General features: G+C 42.8%; 1 protein-coding gene across 1 annotated transcript in view; it reads right to left on the bottom strand.

Annotated features, from left to right (window-relative positions):
• Positions 1 to 20350, bottom strand: part of FBXO9 (F-box protein 9) — a 28524-nt gene extending 8174 nt beyond the window's left edge. The window contains exons 1-7 of the mRNA XM_055135526.1: positions 20212 to 20350; positions 16890 to 16976; positions 12622 to 12772; positions 9241 to 9300; positions 7347 to 7446; positions 2988 to 3133; positions 1490 to 1604 (exon numbers count right to left, since the gene is read on the bottom strand). Coding sequence (XP_054991501.1) covers positions 1490 to 1604; positions 2988 to 3133; positions 7347 to 7446; positions 9241 to 9300; positions 12622 to 12772; positions 16890 to 16976; positions 20212 to 20214 — 662 coding nt within the window. The 5' untranslated portion in view covers positions 20215 to 20350. The remainder of the gene's footprint in view (positions 1 to 1489; positions 1605 to 2987; positions 3134 to 7346; positions 7447 to 9240; positions 9301 to 12621; positions 12773 to 16889; positions 16977 to 20211) is intronic.
• Positions 20351 to 21918: the final 1568 nt, after the last annotated feature.

Raw genomic sequence — 21918 nt, 5'->3', positions numbered from 1 at the left:
CAAGTCACAATGAAGACGTTACTGGTGCCCGCTTGAGCAAATCAATGAACAACAGGATTACAGTGCTACTACAGAGAACAGTGCACAGAATCAGACACACACACACACACACACACACACACACACACACACACACACACACACAGTTACATGTTTCAAGGAATCCAATGTTTTACCCAAAATGCAAGACTCAAATAAAATGTCACTGTATCACTGTCATCCCGTTAATTACTTGAAAATAATGCATCTACATTTTAAGAATTAAAACTTACCTGCTAAATTCTAGAAGCTGAGAACTAAGTATATGTTTTTTATATGAGACCTATGAAAAATGTAAATGATTTGCGGGATAGAGGAGAGCTGAGCCACACATGGTGATGCTCCAGCAGTCTAGCTTTGTGCCCAAGGGGTCCCTATGTAGTGCTGGGGGTTAAACCATGTCTGGCTAACTGCAGACAAGCGCATTATTCACTGTATGATCTCTATGGTCCCACCTTCCATTTAAAGCCTTATTCTCAGACTATAAAGCAGCATGGGGAGACTGGTGGTGGGGAATGTGCACTGGTGAAGGGATGAGTGTTTGATCATTGTGTGACTGTAACTCAAACATGAAAGCTTGTAACTGTATCTCATGGTGATTCAATTAAAAAAAAAAACAGCATGGACTTATCTTTTGAATTCCTTTCCTCAAAGAGAATATTGAATTCCTTTTTTTATTTTGAAAGCGGGGGTTTGGTACCATCCACAGTGGGCTTACTCCAGGCTTACTCCTGGCTCTGTGCTCAGAGGCCAAGGATCTAACTGGTGTCAGTAGCACGCAGGGCAAGTGCCTTACCTGCTCTATTTTCCCTCCAGCCCTAGTCTCAGATGATTTTATAACATACTATAGTTATTTTTAACAGCAATTTTTTGTTTGTTTTGGTGACAGCTGGCTGTGCTCAGGGCTTTACTCTTGGCTCTGTGCTCAGGGATCACTCCTGGCAGGGATCTGGGGACCATGCGGGGTGGCAGGGACTGAACCCGGGTCTACCACATGCAAGGCAAGTGCCCTACTCACACTGCACTCTCCTCTCCGGCCCTCATAGCAAGATTTTAAAAGTACAGAGTGACTTTTAGCAACCTAAAAGAAAATCTCACCGTAACCTAATTTAACAGACTTGAAAGGTTGGAGAGTAACCGTGAAAATGGCTAAAGTAAAATAATCAAAGGGAAAAAATGACTACAGTCTATTTTTCTAATAATTTTTTCCAAATCAACTAAGCTAACATGCAAACTATCTCTGCAAGTATTAAATGAGGCAACACCAAATCTACGCACTACGTTATTACCCTGGGAAACAGGAGCATTACATTTAAATGGCAATTGTGTGAGAAAGTCACATATAGCTTACTACTCAAAGCCATGACATCCCGTTCTTTTTATCAAAATTGGGAGAAGAATATACACTATATTCCCCCCCCCCATGCCAGAATTGTGTTTTACAAAGTACCTGGCACAGATGTAGAATCCTCTGCACACCAGTGACAGCTGCTCCAAGGATCTGAGGTCCAGGTCACTGGAGACTACCCACCGGAAGATGTACATGAGAACCTCCATGGGCAAGACTGCAGAAGAAAAAGGTCCTCTGGTGAGCCACTTTACTGCCCCCTCTCAGCACAGGTTCCTGTGTGTGCTCCCGCAGCACTGCTCAGAGCCACGGCTACCGTGTATTTAAGGATCAGGGAGGACCATCAAGAGGAAAGTGTTTGCCTTCATGCATGAGACCCTGGGTTTGACCCCCAAAACCCAAACCAACAGTAATATATTTAAACACTTTCTTAAAAGTCATATTGGTTCCTAATATAAGATACAAGTATCTTTGCTTTTTCAGGGCAGAACAGATCTGAAGCTATTTTTTAATTTATCTGATTTGGGGGGCCACACCCAGTGATACTCAGGGGCGCTCCCGGCTCACTGCCCAAGGGCTGCTCCCGGAGTGCTCAGGGGACCAGCCCCAATGCCGAGATCATTCTGGATCTCCTGCAAGCAAAATATGTAATGAAGCTGCTTTTAAAAAAACACCCCTTTCCTCAGGAAGATCATCTGCTACCAAGACATATTAAGTGTATTAGAAAGAGTCCACTAGATATGCAAGTATACAGGACTCCTACTGCATCTGTTGATACGTGTTATTTTTAATTTTAAAAACATTCAATTGTTCTCTTTTGAAAAATGTTATAGCAAAACAATACTCATTATTTATTAGCATTTCGGAACACACCTGGCTGTGCTCAGAGACTACTCCGAGCTCAGGGCCAAGCAAGTAATAGGGAGCGAATCTGAGGCAAAGATATGCTCCAGCCCTCTGAGCCAACTTCTGGGTCCCACTACATTCATTTAATTAATTCATTTCTGTGCATTGGGGGAACCACACCTGAATGTGCTCAGCACTTACTCCTGGCTCTATAGTCCCTGGCAATGCTCGGGGGACCACATGTAGTGCTGGGGATCTAATGGCTTCATGCAAGGCAGGCCCCGAGTACTACCTCCCAGGCCCCGACACTCATTTAAACATTCGGTCTATCTCATGACTACTGTCTAGCGTGGCCGAAACACCTGATGCCAGAAAAATTCCAATTTGTTTTAGAACTGCTCCAACAAAACCCACTTAACCCCTTAGATCTTCATGGGGGGCGTGTTAGCACCCAGTCCCACCAGTCCCCATCTCTCACCATATTTTACGCCAGAACATGCAAGTGATCAGCTCATGTCAGTCTGGAAAACTTAATCCTGAGGTTGTAGTATTCCCAACAAGGTTTGTTTTTGGTTGGGGGCCACACCCAGGGCTCCGGGCGTACTCCCGGCTGGCTCCTATACTTAGGGAGCAACCCTGATGGGCTCAGGGAAGCACATGGGGTGCTGGGGATCAAACCTGGATCCGCCGCAGGCAACCTGCTGTACTATCACTCCAGCCCACTGGCCAAGTTGTAACAAACTTGAGTTCATACCTGATATGTGAGTCTGACTGCTCTCAAGTTCAGGCTGACACAACTTGAACATAGACTCCTGAAACGAGAGCTGCTGTTGGAAGTAGGACAAGAGATCCGACATCTTACTATCGTCATCATCATCATCATCATCATTATCTTCAAGGCTAAAAACAGAATGAAGTGAACAAATTAGATGTTGCTGCAAACACAAAGCACAGAAACTGATTTTTCACAGAGCTCCCAAATCCACTCTTGTCACCTACAAGCAAAGCAAACTTTCTTCCTTTCTTCTGGCTTTTTTTTTTTTTTGGCATGTTAGCTTATCTTTTTGTTTGTTTATTTTTCAGTTTTGGACTACATCCCGTGATGTTCAGGGCATAATTCTAGCTTGCTCTGCACTCAGGGGTCATTCCTGGTGATCCAGCCCTTGCATAAGTTTACCTTTATCCTACCTTGCAAAGGTTGCCTTGGAGGCAAGGAGGGAGTTTCAGTTATTTTGATTACCACCTAAAAAAAAATTTTTGGACACAGAAACTGAGTCTTAATCAATTTTACAATAGATTTCATAAGCCAATCAAAAAAATCATTTCAAGTGACTTACAAATGCCTACATAAAAAAATTCTTTTGAGCAACAATAAGTCAAAGTGGATAAAAATAAAATAATGTCCTCTAAGCAACTACTTACCAAGGATATTCTAATTGATATGACTTAATTTATCACCTAAAAGTTCATAAATCATCTACCAATTTTAAAAAAGTGTACTTGTGAGTTCTAAAAGAATATTCTAGCTTTATTGTTTTTTGCTGAAATTAACCTTACAGTGATGACTCACAAAAAAGCCTGGATGAGACTCAAGTCAGAAAACATGGATGATTTAGAGTTATACAAAAAGGGGAAGCATGGCTGAGACTAGATGGACTCAACAGCTACTGGCTGGCATTCCACAGAAAGCAAAAACCATCAGAGTCTTTCAGGATTTATTATTAGATTGGGAGAGGGAGAGACAGACAGAGGGAGACGGGGAGGGGGATAGAAAGGGAACACAGGGAGAGGGGGAGGGAGAGAGGGGGAGAGAGATAAACTACTTTTAATGTCTTTCACAGAATCTAGATTTATATAAAGAGAAAAAAAGAGAGGGGGAAAAAATGATTTTTTACTATTTGAATACAACCCTTCTCAACAGTATGTACCATCTATTTATAAGTTTCTTTTTTGTTTCTTCTTCTTTTTCTTTTTTTCAGTTTTTGAGCCATACCTGGTGGTGCTCAGGCTTACTCCTGGCTCTGTGCTCAGGAATCACTCCTGGCAGACTCAGGAAACTGTACGGGGTTCCAGGGCTCTAACCCAGGTCAGCTGCATACAAGGCAAAGACTCAGACTCGGCTCACAGTAATATCTACTGCTCAGGCCACCCAAACTTACAGACTGTTCAGAAAGGCCCAGGCTTCCCGGCATATGTGCAAGCTCACACCGTAAAACTGATTGAATACTATAAGACCAAAGTTCAAAAAGGCAATAATATGTGCTGTTGTAATGTTTTGATGTGCCTAAAAGTGAAAATACCAAGAGCAGTTTGAAAGATTGGACCTAACTGTGTATAAATAAGAATGTATATAATAAAAGTTCCCTCTTTAAAAGGAAAAGAAAAAAGGGGAAAAAAAAGAGTTATGTACTTGGAGCCGTGAGGCTACATATCTCCTCATTCTCAGCAATGGAAAACTAATTATCAAATGCTTCCTTGGCAGTAGGGCTGTCTTTCTTGGGGGAAATTCCAACAACAATAGTGAGTTTTGTGTTGAAATATGGAATGTAATCAAGGTAAAGAGAAAATGAAATGAAATTCATCAGTTATGCAGTTGGGGGTGGGGGGGCGGGGGTGGGAGGTATACTGGGGTTTTTGGTGGTGGAATATGGCCACTGGTGAAGGGATGGGTGTTTGAATATTGTATAACTGAGACATAAGCCTGAGAACTTTGAAACTTTCCAAAAAAAAAAAAAAGTTCCCTCTTTGACAGAGCCTGAGAATTGGCCTACAGTACTGAGCTTAACTGGCTCGGGGGGGGGGACAGGCTGGGGCAGACAGGCACTCCAGGGGTGCTGTAGTGCTGGCACAAAACCCTCTCACTTACAGTATTACTAACTGTGGTGCTTCAAATTAAAAATGCTTTTTTTATTTTTAAAAAAGAAAAAAAAGGATAAATTATATGACAAAGGTTTTGCATAACACATTCACAAACCTTTATCTCATTCACAAAACTTTAGTTTTTAGAATTGGTTTTTTTTTTTCTCTTTTTGGATCACACCCAGCGATGCACAGGGGTTACTCCTGGCTCTGCACTCAGGAATTACCGCTGGCTGTGCTCAGGGGACCGTATGGGATGCTGGGAATAGAACCTAGATCGGCCAAGTGCAAGGCAAGTGCCCTACCCACTGTGCTATCACTCCAGCCCCAGGATTGTTCATTTTAAATTTGATACGCCTTCTGGGAGAATCAAATGACAGATTCATTTGACTCCTTCCACTTTGAATATCAGCCACTTAGGTTTTTGTAAGTAAGAGTACTCAAGGCAGTATAATTTGGCAGGGAGAGGTCACCAGCAATGCTCAGGGATCACTCCTAGCATGCTCAGAAGACTATATGCGATGCGAAGGGATCAGACATGCAAGGCAAGTGCCCTACCCACTGTACTATCTCTCTACTCCCAATGCAGTGCAATTCTTATAATTGCATTAAAAATACTCCAGGGACTGAAGACAATATAGCTCAGTGGGTTGCACGAGTACTCTGACATGCAGGAGGATGACCCTCATAACGCCAGGTCTCCAAGCAGCTACAGGGGCAACCCCCACCCCCCAGTAGAGTTGGGGGTAGCCCCCAAGCACCACCAGGTATGGCCTCAAAACAAAATGTAGAAATAAACACAAACCAAAAATTACTTTGAAAGTAGAAAATTAGAGAATTATATATGTTTTGATCTAGATAAGGCCATCAAGACCACTCCATTGGCAACTTCAAAGTAACAGGTTTACCTACAGGAATGCTTTTATCCTGAACCTCCGCTCAAATAACTAATATTTGCCTATCTATCTATCTATCTATCTATCTATCTATCTATCTATCTCTATGTGTTTATATATAGTTTTGTTTTCGGTTTTGGGGACACACCCAGCTGTGCTCAGAGATCGCGCCTGGCAATGCTCAGGAGACAAAAGGCAGTGCTGAGAACCAAACTGGAGTCAGCCACGAGCCTATGCTCTGTACTCTCGCTGTACCATGACAGAACCATAACACCCCCAGTCCCAGAAACAACTGTTACAGTTAGGACAGGAGAGACAGTAGAACAGGTAGGGCAAAGCACTCCATATGGTCGCCCAAGCACCACCAGAAATAATTCCTTAGCGTAGGACCAGGAGTAACTGCCGGGCATCGCGGGGTAAGTCCCAATAACCAAAAATAAATAAATAAAATCTCAAGTACCTTCTCAGTCAGTTTCAACCATTATCAACATTCTGTCAACTCTGATCTAATAATTAATTTTAATAATATTAACTATTATTTTATAGTTTAGAAAATTTACTAGCAGCCTTAAAAATGGTATTTTATGAAATAGACTTCCTGTCACAGGTTCAGAAAAAAAATTTAAACCCTTTTTTTCCCCCCTTTTAGACGATGATTTACATAGTAGCTTACAATCCGTTTTCAGGCATTCAATGTTCTCACCTCTGGTCCCACTGCCCTGTGACCTCATCCTTCAACCAATGACCCCATATTCCCTTCCCACCCTGATTCAGTTTTAACTATATTTAAAACAAACAAAAAATAAATAAAAGGGGAAAAATCACAAATGTCACAACTGCATGGAACCAGAAAAAAAAGGGGGAAAAATTAAAAACCAAAATAAATAAATTAATAAATTCCTTTCCCTTCTGTTGTTCTTGCTATGGCAGCCGCGGTGACGAGGGTTGAACACAATTGGCTCCAGGCGCCCAGTTGACGCCTGGCAGGAAGTCCTGGTCTCAAGCATGCCTTCACAGCAAGGACTCTCCCGCTGAGCCAGACTGCACCCCAATGGTTTTCATCACTTACACGGATTCCAAAAGTTAAAATGTGTTAATGTTCTTTCGATAATCACTTTTATTAAAACACACGTAACTTTTTTCATCCGACTTTTGTTTGAAATGTGTATTTCTAGATTTTAACTTTAAAACTTCCCTCATTAACATTTTCTACATGTTTACAATGACAGGTCTTTATACTAAGGACTATAGAACTTAACAGAATCAGCACCATCTCCTTATCAGGTTAAACATCAACAGGGCACAGATGCTTAACTTTAACAAACTATGTATTACTGTCTATCAAATTATATACGCACTAGCTGTTTCCAACGCCATCACCATCTGGAGACCGGGTATAAGTAATCTTGAACTCTATATCAGGTACAAGTTGCATGGCCCTACGATAAAACTTGATGGCTAAAAGAAGAAATAAAGCTAAATTAGCTATGACCACACATTTTTATCATTTCCTTTGATTACCCTTAACTGTGGTTAAATTTGGAAACGTCCTTACATAAGCAGCTAAATTCCCTTTTTCTACACATAACCGCAGTTCAGTGAACAAGCGTATTTGCAAAACTATAACTCAAAAATAATGTTTTATTCTAAAGCTGTCATGTTACAAAAACTTAAGATGTTATTTTTTATTCTTTTACTCTTTTCTCATCTTCTCCTTCACTCTCTAAAGTATACTGAATCTTAGATGGCTTCGAAAATGCAACCATTGTAGCCCTAATAAAAAGACTTTTAACCAATCTTTCCTTTCTAAGATGCGTAGTTGAAGGAAGTCAAATGATTCCTAATGAATGGAATCCAAATGAATTTTCTGAAGTGAATCCTGAAAATCCAAATTTCTTTCGTCCAATTGCCTCTTATTTAAACCTGTTAGGTCTTCTGTGAATTTCCTGGTCAGGTGTTTACAAAGAAAATATTTATTAGTTTTTCCCAGGATATATATAAATAGAAGGTAGAGCCCAATTAAGTCCCCACTACCAGTGAAAGTAACACTCAATTCAACACATTCTCCCCTATTTTATTTTTCTGGGTGAATTACTGCACTCTAAGAGGAGATGAAATTTGACCATTTGGGCCTTTTAACGTTTCACAGAAAAAAAAAGTCATTTAAATGCAGCTTTAATGTTATTTTGAAAATGTTATTTTGGGGGCACAGTCAAACGATTCAAGCCCTGGCATTTTTCTTATGCCCCACGTATTAGCTTTACTATCACAAAATGAAAGCTGAAACTACCAGTGCAGTAAATAACTTTTATCACTGTATGCATTTTGGTCGGATTCATGAAAGGAACAAATAAAGCTCAGGGTATTCCTGTTTCTGAAACGAAAATTGTAATTTAGAAAACATGTATACATTCTTACTCCATCCCTTACTCTCTCCTCCTCTAAAATAATTTTACCTCAGAAAGCACATGCATTTTAAAACCATCAACAGTATTTTCAGAATTCTTGCTCTCTTTGGGCTTTTGGTCACACCTGGCAGCATGTGGCCCCGGGGTCATTTCTGACCCAGGCACCACCACATGCTGAGATCACATCCAGGACTCCTGCATGCAAACCGTGCGCTGGGCCCACTGGGCCGGCTCTTCGCCTCCATTGTGACTCTGATGAGGGTCCAGGCCAGAGAGCACAGCAGGCCGACACGCAGGTCCGGCTTTGTTTGCCAGCACCACACTGTCCCAAAGCACTACCGGGAGCACATCCCAAGCACCTGGCTTGGAGGCGTCCCTGAGAATCACGTGCCAGGGCTGTGCTCAGAACACCCAAAGAGAAACAGACAAGAATAACTAATAAACACTTAAACCTACCTGGAAAAAAAAAAGGTTACTTTACTCATTATGCCAATATTATATTTACCAGAAATATTTTTTGAAGAGAGAAACGCCGTATAGATTTTGTTTGTCTGTTCTGGACCACGCCTAGCCCTGATGAGTCAGGAGTCATTTCCGGTGATGCAGGGGATCAAGAATTAACACAAACCTCCCACATGGAAAACATTAACTCTGTAAGCTATCTCCCTGGCCCAATTAATTGTAAAAACTTTTTTTTTTTTAAAAGAACAATTTAAAGTACCCGGAGACTGACATTATATACAAAATGTATTCTAGGGGAGGAAAAAAAACTGAAATTGGTCAATAACAAAGAGCTGTTATTTAGTGCTGTTATGACAGTATGATTCAAGTCCTGAGTTTTTACCTTCATAGAGAGCTCCATTTCGTTCCTCTTCTACTGCTTTTAGGAAGAGTTCACGAGCCTACAAAAAAAAAAGTGAAAAACTATTTTTTAAAAGCTATATTTACATAAGTACAAACAGCAGAATAATGTTACAACTGGAAACTCTGTAAGCTAAATAACAAACCAGAACCTACCTCTTGAACCTTAAGTGGATCATGGACTTAAATGCTCAACTTTTAGGGGGAAAAAAATAAAGGAAGTCAGAGACTAAGAACTAGGATGAGTTTTCATATTAGACACTAAAAGTGAAACTCCATAAATGGAAAAGTGATCACTTGTATCTCATCAAAATTAAAAACTTTTGTTCTGTAAAGCACTTGGTTAAGAGAATGAAAAGGAAAAACTTCCAACTGAGAAAAAGAATCTACTTTCTCATATTCAACAAATGATCTATATTTTGAATACATAAAGTATCCAAATGCAACAGTAAAAACACAGATATTTCGGAAAGAATTTAAAGATACATGGGGCCGGAGCGATAGCACAGCGGGTAGGGCGTTTGCCTTGCACGTGGTCGACCCGGGTTCGATCCCCGGCATCCCATATGGTCCCCCAAGCACCGCCAGGAGTAGTTCCTGAGTGCAAAGCCAGGAGTAACCCCTGAGCATCGCTGGGTGTGACCCAAAAAGCAAAAAAAAAAAAAAAGAATTTAAAGATACAAAATAGCACATTAAAAGAGAGAGTCTATCTCAGTTCCTGGGGAAACACAAATTAAAATCACAAGATTTCATTATACACCTACTCAGAAAGGTTCTAAAATTAAAAAGCAGTGGCAGCATCAAGTGTTGACAAAGATATAGGCACATTGGGTAATTCAAAAATTGCAGCAGAACAGAAAATGACACAGATACTCAGGAACACAGCTCTTTTGAGTTTGGCCATTTCTTTTAAGCAGATGTGTACTTACCACATAACTCAGCAAATGTACACTTTGTTTGGTATTTGTTTTAAAGAAGCAATCAGTTGCTCGTGAAAATAATAGGAAGAGAATATTTATAACTTCTCTATTCTTTTTTGCTTGGGGGCCACACCTGGTGGTGCAGTGCTCACTCCTGGCTCTGTGCTCAGGGGGTCAAATGGGGTGCTGAGGATCAAACCAAGGGGAGCTGCATGCAAGGCACGTGCCTTCCCTGCTATATTGTTGGCCCCTTTAACCCCTCTGCTCTTAATAACCAAGTAATTTAGTTTCCAACTTAGAAATTACCAAATTGACTTTTAACCAATGAATAAACAAATTGGACATATTATACTATAAAACACTACTGAAAAGTTAAAGCAAAAGAAAGTAAAAGTAAAAAGGAAGAAACTGTTCATACAAATGACTTGGAAGACTCAGAAAGGAATTAGTAAACAAAGTTAACTGAAAAGTTCCTATACCATATTGATGCCATTTACACAATATTCTTGGAATATCAGAATTATAGGAGAAGAGAACAAACAAGTAATTGCCAGTGGTCATGAAAGGTCAGGAAAAGCTGAAAAGTCTTATCCATAAAGACACAGCAAGAAGGATCTTTGTAGTAATAAAGCAGTCTGGTATCTTGATTGTGGTGGTCACTGTAAGTAATGAAACTGCAGAGAATGCTGGACTCATACAAAGAAAATGGTGCTTATAGATCTAAGAAATCTGAACAAGCGCTGTGGGTTGGACCAATGTCTATTTCTAAGTATTTCATAGCTCACTCTACCTATGCAAGAGGCCACCTTCAGAAATCAAACTTAGGGGATTACATGGAGTTTTGAGATCGAGGATTGAACCTGAACCTCCCACATGGAAAAAAACATTAGCTGTTTAATGTATGTCTCTGGTCCACTTGATTTCTTTTCTTTCTTTCTTTTTTTTTTTGTGAAGCATAATTTCAATACAGGGAACACCACAGGTAGTTCTAATCTATTTCTAGAGGAAAAAAAAAAGAATGGGAATAGTTTTACTTCATGGTAATATCAGTTATATCCGTGGCAAACTGTTTATAAACAGAAACTTGGAACTACTGATAAAGAAATCACAGAGTCTAAGAAACTGGAAAATAACAGAGTGTAACAGTTGCCACATCTACTTCACAACCATGAAGGAAGCCAACAACAGAATTTAAAGATCCTTAGGGACTGGAGCGATAGTACAGTGGGTTAGGCTCTTGACGTGCATGTGGCCCACCCAGGTTTGATCCCCAGCACCCCATATGGTCCCTGAGCACTGCTAGGAGTGATCCCTGAGCAAAGAACCAGGAGCACGCCCTGAGCACCACTGATGTGGTCCAAACCCCCACCCCACCCATCAAAAAAACAGAATAAAAACCCTTTCCCAGTGTAAGCACTTTCAACATTTTCCAGAATAAGAAAATAGTGCATTATTATACACGTATTCAAATCAAAATACAGGGGCTGGTACAAATAGTACAGCAGGTATGGTGTTTGACTGGCATAAGGCTAACCCGGGTTCAAACTCCAGCTCCCCATATGCACCCCTGTGCGCAGAAGTGATCCCTGCAGGGAGAGCCAGGAGTAACCCTTGAGCACCACTGGGTGTGAATCAAAATCAAAAAGCCAAAGCAAATAACAGACCAAAACAAAAAATACCCCCCAATCCCCCTTAACCCCCTTCCCAACCCAACCAAATCAAAATGCTGCGTAAATTGGAAATGTGTGTTTACATTGGAAGATTTCCTTCCCTGACCCACAGACTCGTTTTTGGACTTCTGTCATCAAAATTAGAGGCCAGCATAGCAGGTAAGGCATGTGCCTCGAACGTGGCTGACCAGTGTTTGATCAGTAACAAAGTACTGCATATGTCCCCAAGGCCTGCTAGGAGTAAGCCCTGAGAACCGCCAGGCGTTGCAAAGGTAAAAAACAAACAAGCAAAAGAGTTTAGGGCTGTAGCTTTAGTACAATGGGTAGAGATCTTGCCTGACAAGCAGCCAACCCAGGTTTGATCCCTGGCACCCTATATGGTCCCCCAAGCCTGCCAGGAGTGATCCGTCAGTGCAGAGGCAGAAGTAAGCCCTGAGCATTGCCAAAACAAAAAAATTTAGCATCGTCAATCTTTTGCGGACCCCGGGAACGTCAGGGATGTAGGAATTACCACAGACAGTTCCGAGAAGACAGTGTGCCTATACGAAAGAAGACCATGAGTATCATTCGAAGTTCCCGGAAGTAGCAGTGAGGGATAAAACAAACTGGCATGACGGTCAATATTTTTCCCACATGATATATTTTATCATATATAACTCTGTGTTTCCTTCATTAGATACAATAATGACATAATGTCCATGAAATTTTTTTATGTGTACCCCATCCACCCCCCAAAAAAGTGAATTTAGTAGGAGATGTCCATAATACTTAACTTTTCTTCTTTTGCCAGTTCTTGTTTTCCTTTGCCTTCTGCTGCTTTTAGGAAAGAGCCTCTTGCTGCTCTGCCAGGTCGAGTTTCTATGCTTGTGCCCACACCTGGGGCAAGTTCAAACATCCACTGAGCTCGGAAGATCTGCAGCTGGGCCTAGCAGGAGAAAACATCAGGGTTCACCAAGAAATAGTAGCTCACCACAGGGACCCAACATAAATTGTCATAAATATATTAAAAACCAGAAAACTGAGCTGGAGAGGTTACGTCAGCTTGAGTGCTCGCCTGCACACAATTGTGGCCTCCCAGAGATCACATACTCTGTTGGGGCACGAAAGGTCGCAGAGAAAAAGTAAATTAGAAATGGCATCTGCACCTGTATATTCATTGCAGCACTGCTCACAATAGAATCTGGAAACAACCCGAGAGCCCAAGAACAGACGACTGGTCAAAGAAACTTTGGTACATCTACACAATGGAATACTATGCAGCTGTTAGAAAAGATGAGTCATGAAATTTGCTTATAAGTGGATGATCATGGAGAGTATCATGCTAAGTGAAATCAGTCAGAACGAGAGGCACAGACAGAATGACTGCACTCATTTTGGAACATAAAATAACATAATGAGACTGAACCCAAGGACAGTAGAGACAAGGGCCAGGAATATTGCCCCATAGTTGGAAGCCTGCCTCATGAGCTGGGGGCGAAGGCAGCTGGAATAGAGAGGGGATCACTAAGAAAGTGATGGTTGGAGGAATCATTCGGGATGGGAGATGTTTGCTGACAGTAGATAAAGGACCAAACATGATAACCTCTCAGGATCCACACTGCAAATCATAATGCCCAAATGTTGAGAGAGTGTATGGGGGAAATTCTCTGCATTAGAGGCAGGGGGAGGGCTGGAAAGGGGGGAGTAAGTATACTGGGAACATTGGTGATGGAGAATGTGCACCGGTGGAGGGATTGGTGTTTGATCATTGTATGACTGAAACTATGAAAGCTTTGTAACTGTATCTCAGTGATTCCATAAACAAACAAACAAACAAAGGTGGACAAGAGCAGTGCTGCCAGGATCCTGCTCAGCAGATGTAGGCCAGTGCTAGAGGTGGACCTACAGCCTCCTGCTTGCAAAACTCTTTCATACTGGAGAAACTGAGATCCTCTAAGTGGCAGACTCTCTGTGCTGCCTAGACAGCTCCTGCAGGAATAAGGCACGGAATACCCTAACTGCTGCGGTACAGAAAAACACAGCAAAGATGCCCTCCACAGTCTGCTCTTTGAGGATACTGCCTCAGCTGGCCCCCACACCTCCCCCGATGGCCTCCAAGTGAAATGGGTCAAAAACCCATACTGACCCAGCTCTGAAAGGTTAGTCCATCTGCAGAGCTTCTGCAGGACTGGCTGAGACAGTCCATTAATGCTGCATATCAGTGGGGCCAAAGAGACAGTACAGCACGTAAAGTGCTTGCCTTGCACACGGCTGATTCAGGTTCAATCACACATGGTCCCTTGGGCACTGCCAGGAGTGATTCCAGAGTGAGGCGCCAGGAGGTCCTGAGCACCACGGGGGTATGGCCTAACAACTCCCCTCTCCCCTACATCCCCCCTCCAAAATAAAAATAAAGAACAACCAAACCTGCATAGCAGGGGCTGTGAAGATAGCTCAAAGGGTTGGAGGGAACTCACTAAACATGGGAGCATGTTATGTGTATCTCTCACCCTTAAAAAAGTGTGGAGCAACTTAACTTTTTGCCCTTTCCAGCTTTCCTCTCTCTCATAGAGATGATCCCAAAAGCACCCCCAACAAGCTTCCTCTAAAATAACTGAATCCACCCTAGAAACTGCTTTCTGGGAAGACTAACCTAGGGTGCTCCACCTTCTTAGGAACACTGCCGACTGGACTGTGGAAATCATATGCACTATTCCTGGCTTTTTTTCTTTTTAAAGTGCATACAAAATCTGTAAGTTAAAACATTTTTTTTCCTTCTATATGCTACTTTGGTTTCAACTTTAAAATCTTTAGATTTTTGGGACTGGAACAATAGCACAGCAGGTAGGGCGTTTGCCTTGCACTCAGCCAACCGAGGATCGATTCCCAGCATCCCATACGATACCCATAGCACCGCCAGGGGTAATTCCTGAGTGCAGAGCCAGAAGTGACCCCTGTGCATCGCTGGGTGTGACCCCAAAAGCAAAACAGTAAATAAATAAAAAATTAAAAAAAATAATCTTGTGGGCTGGAGCAATAGCACAGCGGTTAGGGCGTTTGCCTTGTACGCGGCAGACCTGAGTTCAATTCTCAGCGTCACATATGGTCCCCTGAGCACTTCCAGGAGTAATTCCTGAGTGCATGACCCAGGAGTAACCCCTGTGCAACGCTGGGTGTGACGCAAAAAAAAAAAAAAAAAAAACTTTAGATTTTAAATTACTACATGATACACTTCAATCTTTTTTCTTTTTTTTTTTTTTTTTTTTGCTTTTTGGGTCACACCCAGCGATGCTCAGGGGTTACTCCTGGCTCTGCACACAGGAATTACTCCTGGCAGTGCTTGGGGGACCATATGGGATGCCGGGGATCGAACCTGGGTCGGCCACGTGCAAGGCAAACGCCCTACCCGCTGTGCTATTGCTCTGGCCCCAATACACTTCAAATTTAAAAAAAAAAATTATAAAACTTAAATTTAGTACATGCCCATAACTAACTGCAATAATTTTTCTCAAAGAAGAAAAATCTGTCCCATCCATTATTTTTTTTAAAGTTATAGTATAGGTAACATGGTTACAATAATGTTAAAATCTATTATATTGATGTGTAAAGTTACTACACCCCACCATTCTCCACTCCATATCACCTCTACTCTGATTTTCAGATTTTCTTTTCTTTCTTCCTTTTTTTTTGGGGGGGGGAGGGCGGTGTACACCCCACAGTGTTCAGGACTTACTTCAGGGGACCAAAAGGGGTGCCATGGATCGAACCCAGGTCAGCCAGATGCCAGGTAAACTCCCTATTCACTGTATTATCACTCTGGTCCCCAATTCTTTTATTAAAGAATTTAGAATTTATTATAGTCAAAATTCACTGATCTACATTTCTACCCTAAAAAGCTGCAACAAAAAAAAAGCCTACTAGAAGTAGAAAACAAAGTCAAAGGAAATAAATAATGAAGAGCTAAAATCAGTGGCAGAAGGCCAGTAGTATAAACAATGGAACCAAAGGGTTTTTTTTAATGCCATAAAATCAATGATATTCTAGCATAGCACTCTTCCAACAAAAATTTACGCAAAGATGTGCTTTTCAATTATGCTACATGTCTAGCTGTAAAGCAGCTGAGATTAAAATATTTTACTGATTTATTTTTCTGGCGAACTGGCCGGGATGGGGGATGGGCTCTATACTTGGGTTCAAAGTTCCACACAGATAGCTCCATCTGCCCCTTTAAATGACTGAATGAAAACTATGTATTCACTGTATGGATACATCCTTAAGGCAAAAAGTGAATCTTTAGCTTGCATATCATTCTACCACAAAACAATGATATAATAAATATTGTTGCACATGTATAATTACCCATTTCCAGAGACCTTCCTGAAAGCAGATTTCCTTGATCAAAGAGAATATAAGGTTTCCATTTTGATCCAATTATTAGCTTGCTCTCCAAAAAAATTTACAACTGACGCTGTCATGAGAAATGCACTGTTTTCATAGTCTGGTTCTTAAAGAACTTAATATTATTATCTATTTCTCAAAATTATAAATGAGACTACTTATCCCTTCAATGATTAAGGGGTCTATATTATTTTTCCTATCATGGTCAAACATATCTTAATAGTCCTCTTTTTATAAGAGTATTCTATATAGGGGCTGGAGTGATAGTACAGCAGGTGGGGCATTTGCCTTGCATATGGCCGACCCGGGTTTGATTCCCAGCATCCTATATGGTCCCCTGAGCACCACCAGGAGCAATTCCTGAGTGCAAAGCCAGGAGTAACCCCTGTGCATCTTTTGCTAGACACAAATTTTAAATGCTTAGGAGGTGCAGTCTGTCAATCTTTTATTTAAGGGACCTGAGTCTCACTTGAACCTTGGTTTGAATTCTTTAAACGCACATTAGTCTACAAACCTGGGCTTGCTATGTTCTTTTGTACAGCACTCCACTAACAATGCAAGTATGCTAAAACACTAGTGTGAAAACAATTCCACAGAATTTGGAAAATACAAATCGTGACGAGATTTTAGCTAACACATGAATGATAACTAAACAGACAACATGCCTGCAGATCTGTTTCGGCAGAGCTTTCATTTTCCTCATCATTTCCTGCTCTGACAGCATCCGAGTGACAATCTTCCTCAGCTTCTGCCTGTGGAGGAGAAAACCCAAACACTGATTACAAATATGTAATATGTAAGCAAGAGTTTTTCTCACTTGCTGATCCAGTGAAACATTCCTTAGATTCCCTCATGGTTAACTTCTTCACCAGCAAATTTGATTATCCCAATCAGGTTAAACTGAATATGTTTTGTTTAACTACTGTGGTAACAGGGTTTACAATAATGTTAACTGTTTCTCCTTTTGATGTACATACTTACTGTACCATTACTACCAAAAGTGTCAAAAACTCTCCAATACTGTCCTTAGGTAATACCTTTCTAACACTGTAGAATAAGTAGCTTCACTGGTAAATATTTAAGTGATAATTAAGAGTTTGACATCATAAAATAACATTTAATTTCAGTACAAAGTTCAGCCAATTGGCTTTTTTTTTTAATTAGGTCAATGTACATAGGTCATATAAAGTCCTTCTTTACACAATGGCTATATTGGACTAGGAAAGCTCATTAATCAACAACATGTAATACTGAATGTTTTTATAAAGAGCCCTTTCTATTTTATGAATTAAAATTTTAATATATTGCATTGACTTAAATAGAATAAAGCTAGATGGGATTACTGAGTGGCTTGAGGCTGAACAGACATTTCAGGCCAGATTCCTTCATTTTATTCTTTACTTTCAATAAGCATTTGCTAAACTGAATTTCACCTTCTAGAGAAAATAAAATGTGGTCTCAATAGCATTTATTAGCTAATAGACATGTTAGCAAATGAGACTTGCTCAATAATGTAATGTGCGCAGTCTTATACAGAAATGTGGAAAATCCAGGAAATGACCTTAAAGGTTAGAAATAAAAATAAATGTTATTTAATTTTATTCACTTCAAAGATGGCAAGTTTTATTAACTGCAAATACTGGCTGTAAGCTGTAACTTGTTCCCAGGGCAAAAATGCTTATATAAACCACACATTTTTAATACATCAGATATACCTGGGGAACTTTAGAGGACAACATAAATAAGCCGCGCTTTCTCTCTTATCTCTGGCAACCAGACTCAAAGCATAAGTACCTTCAAGGCTTCAACTAGTTAATATAAAATAAAGTGCTTGGCACACTGCGAAAGGCAAAATCAATGAAAAATACTTGAGAAAGGCCATAATTCTGGATGAATTTTGAGAAAACTGAAATTTCGGCACAGTCACACACATGCATATATTTGCATCTATTTTAAATTGGGAGCTTTTCGAAGGTAAATACATAATGAAGGACTTGAATTTGAAATTACACTGAGAAGTCTCTTTCTTCTCAAAGTGCTTTAGTGCTGTAAATCTAAGCACAGTTAATGGAAGAGAAACTGAATTCCCTGGGGGTAGCCTTTCAATAATCTGGCCTCCTAAACTCTTGCCTCAAATCAGACTGACTTCAAGAGCTTCCCAGGTTCCCTCCCATTCAGAATTATATGCTCCTTGCTCTCTCCATCAGCAACAGCTTTCCTCCTCCCTTGCTATTTCTCACCCTCCAAGACTCCTGGATTGAGGGCTGGAGCAATAGCACAGTGGGTAGGGCGTTTGCCTTGTATGCAGTCGGCCTGGTTTAATCCCCAGCATCCCATATGGTCCCCCATGCACTGCCAGGAGTAATTCCTGAGTGCAGAGCCAGGAGTAGACCCCTGAGCATTGCCAGGTTGACTCAAAAAGAAAAACAAGAAAAAAAAGAAAAAAAGATTCCAGGATTATACCAGAATGAAACATCTTGTGTGCCCATAGGACATATTCACCATCGCATTTTCAGACTTCTATTGAGATTAATTTTTTCTCTTTGCCATAGTCTGTGCACCGGGAACATGGTCATTAGCTGTCATCTTTACAACCTTTGGACCAAATACACCACCTGCTATGTATTCAAGGCGTGTCCATCTATAGAATGGTGGCTTTAGTGACCTCTGAGGTCTTTTGCGTGATTAAAGGCTAGCTACTGGAGAGCTTCCTGCCTCCATGGGAGAGCCTCAAAAACTCCCCATGGCGCATTCATATGCCAAAACCAGTAACAAGGCTGGGTCTCATTCCCCTGACCCTGAAAGAGCCTCCAATGTGGGAAGGACAAGTAAAGAGAGGCTTCTAAAATCTCAGGGCTAGGACGAATAAGACGTTTCGAGACCACTGGAGAAATTCGATGATCAACGGGATGATGATGATGATGATGATGATGATGATGATGATGATGATGATGAAAAGCATCATTTTAAGAAATTTAGTTAAACAATATCGTACAAAGTTCTAGCATTATGCCAATCTGGTAACTAAAAAAATGGCTCCCAAACATAGATTGGATTATAAAACGTCATGAGGCTGGACATATGGTGAAAGCTTTTCCCTGACTTAAAAAAAAAATTATTTCCCCATGTATTCATACATGTGTGCATGTCTACTAGGTCCTCACTGGTTTGGTCCTTTCACCCGGGACTCCTTCAACCCTACTTTTTGTCTCCGAGGACAAATCCGTAGAAGTTAGTGAACGGGCTGTGCTGGGCAAACCACTTCTGCCAGCACAGGCGCTGTCAGCTGTTAAACGAGATGCGCCGGGGCTCCCCATCCGCCTGGCACTGACGCTGCGGTGGAGTGCGGCCCAGCGGGTCGAGCTGAGCGGAGCGGCCTGCCAAGCAGGCTCCTCTGACGCCCAGGGGCAGGTGTGCCAGAAACCTGGGCCTCCTCGCAGTCAGCGGCCCCTCGGGAGGCGAGGACTTCCAGCTGGGGCGCAATCCACAAGTGCGTCGTCGGCTTCCTAAGGCTCCCCCTGCTCCCCCCTCCCCGCCGCGCTCGCCTCCCCAATTTCTCCGCAGCGCGCGCGCCCCCCTCCACGCTCAGAGCCTGCGGGACAGGATCCCAAGAGGGGCAAGATGGGGCGCGGTCCTCGGAAAGCAGACCATGGAAGGGGAAGGGGGGTTCTGGGGTCACCAGCCGGCCCTTCCCCAACAGGCTCCCGGAAATGTGTTTGCAACTGACCACCCGAGCGGGCTGGGCTGTGGGTGGGGGGTGGCAGGACCGAACCCCAGGGCGCAGTGGGAGCGGTCCCCACCCGCCAGCCCCTATCCATCCCTCTCCATCCCGGCTGCATAATGGGGGGGTGCAAAACGGCTCCTTCCCCCCCACACACCTGACCTGGCCCCTCCTGGCACCGCCGCAGCCCCATCTCTCACGGGTCCCTGGCCCCCCACCGTCTCCAGCTAGCGACCCCCCCCCCCCCGCAACCATGCCCAGGTTACCATGCTGGCGGGCTGCCCCGTGCGCTGCCCAGCCCCGAGCCGGTGTGCGGGTGTCGCCTACTCCTGCCTGCGTGCCGCTCTGCGTGCCGGGCTCAGCAGAGTTCTCGGTCGGAGAAGCGCACCAGGCAGCGGCGGTGACTGCGGGCCCGACGCACGGCAGCCATGTTCGCGGGCCAGGGGGCCGGGTCGGGGCGAGTACCGGCGCAGCGGAGACGCGCCCGCCGCCAGCCGAGGCCGACAACTCCACCAATAGCCGCCAAGGGCCCTGCCCCAGAGCCCAGACGTCGCAGCACAGCGGGCCCGTGGGCTGCGGTAACCTGCGCCGCCGCCGCCGCTGCTGCCGCCGCCGCCGCCGCCGCCGCTGCTGCCTGGTCCGCGCACGCGCAGTGCCGCGTCGCCCGCCGGCTGGTGGCGGTGCCAGCGCCGCCGCCGACGGGGCGCGAGGGCAGAGAGAACCCAAGGGCGCGAGGCCCAGCCGCCAGTTGGCGACACGCCCAACTCAGGCTCCATAGTGCGCACTCCTATACTTGAAAATAATAATAATAATAATAATAATAATAATAATAGTTTCTCATGGAGGGTGGGGACCTTAGAGCGCCTGGAATTTGGCAGTCGGGACCGTCGGTGCACGGCTAAAGTCGCGCGCCACGAATGCGGGGGGTAACGGTGAAACTTCGCCACAGCCCAGACGCTGTTACAACAAATAAACGTTTCGAAAGAACGGGTCCGCCAGAGGGCGGAAAGATGCTCGAGACAGCGGCGGGGCAGTTGTAGGTGCTAGCCACGACGACTCGCGCGGAGCAGACGGTCGCACTACAAGTCCCATCATGCAAGGTGGGGCAGGACGCGGCCGCACCAAGTTCTTGAAACCGGAGTTTTGCGGGCCGGCGACCGCGAGGCACTCTGGGGTTTGTAGTCCGCTCGGTCTGCGCTGAATGCCGGAACTTCAGACCAGAGCCTCTTAAAGCCCAACCTCTTAAAGCCCAACCCCCTGATTCCTCCCGGATCGAATGACCTCTCAGTTACTGGCAGTTTGGAGTCGTTCAAAAGATGGAGCTTTGCATGGAGCTTTGCATGTTCTATGAAATCAAACACCCACACAATGAATATATTATGGTCTATTTAATAAACATTTATGGTGTTTCTAAAGTCTTTTCTAGATGTCTAGGATGTTTATTACTTATGAGTTCCATGCTCTACTTTCAACAAGTTCCCAGAACTGAAACCGTTTTTTTTTTTTTCTTTCTGGGACTCTAGAAATGTAGTACGTCTTTGGCAGAAAACACAGAAGAAAGAGAAGGGGGAGAATGGTGAACTACAATAAGGAAGCCCAAATCTTTTCTTTTGATATTAAAATCTGCCCTTTGATGGATTTTTTTGGTTTGTCCCTAATTCAGCAGCTTAGTTAATAAGTGTCCTAATATTTAAGAACGGTAAAAAAAAAAAGAAAAAGTAAGTTTTTAAAGGAAACTTTAGGGCCAATCTATTAAGAGTGATTTTTCTTCTCAATGACCCCTATAAAATTTGATTTTTAAATTTTAAATTAGAGGAAAAGATTAAGGTTTAGTATACAATGAAATGATAAAAGTGACTCATTGAATTAGAAAACAAATAATGGTGTACTTAAATATTTTCAGATCTGCTCAATTTTGTTAACCTAAGTTGAATGCTAATTTAAGATATCAAGGTCAATTAGCTCAGATGATG

Source organism: Sorex araneus, chromosome 4, assembly GCF_027595985.1.
Source record: "Sorex araneus isolate mSorAra2 chromosome 4, mSorAra2.pri, whole genome shotgun sequence".
NCBI classification, from domain to species: Eukaryota; Metazoa; Chordata; class Mammalia; order Eulipotyphla; family Soricidae; genus Sorex; species Sorex araneus.
The sequence above is the reverse complement of the archived record's forward strand: the minus strand, read 5'-3'. Positions and strand labels throughout refer to the sequence as shown.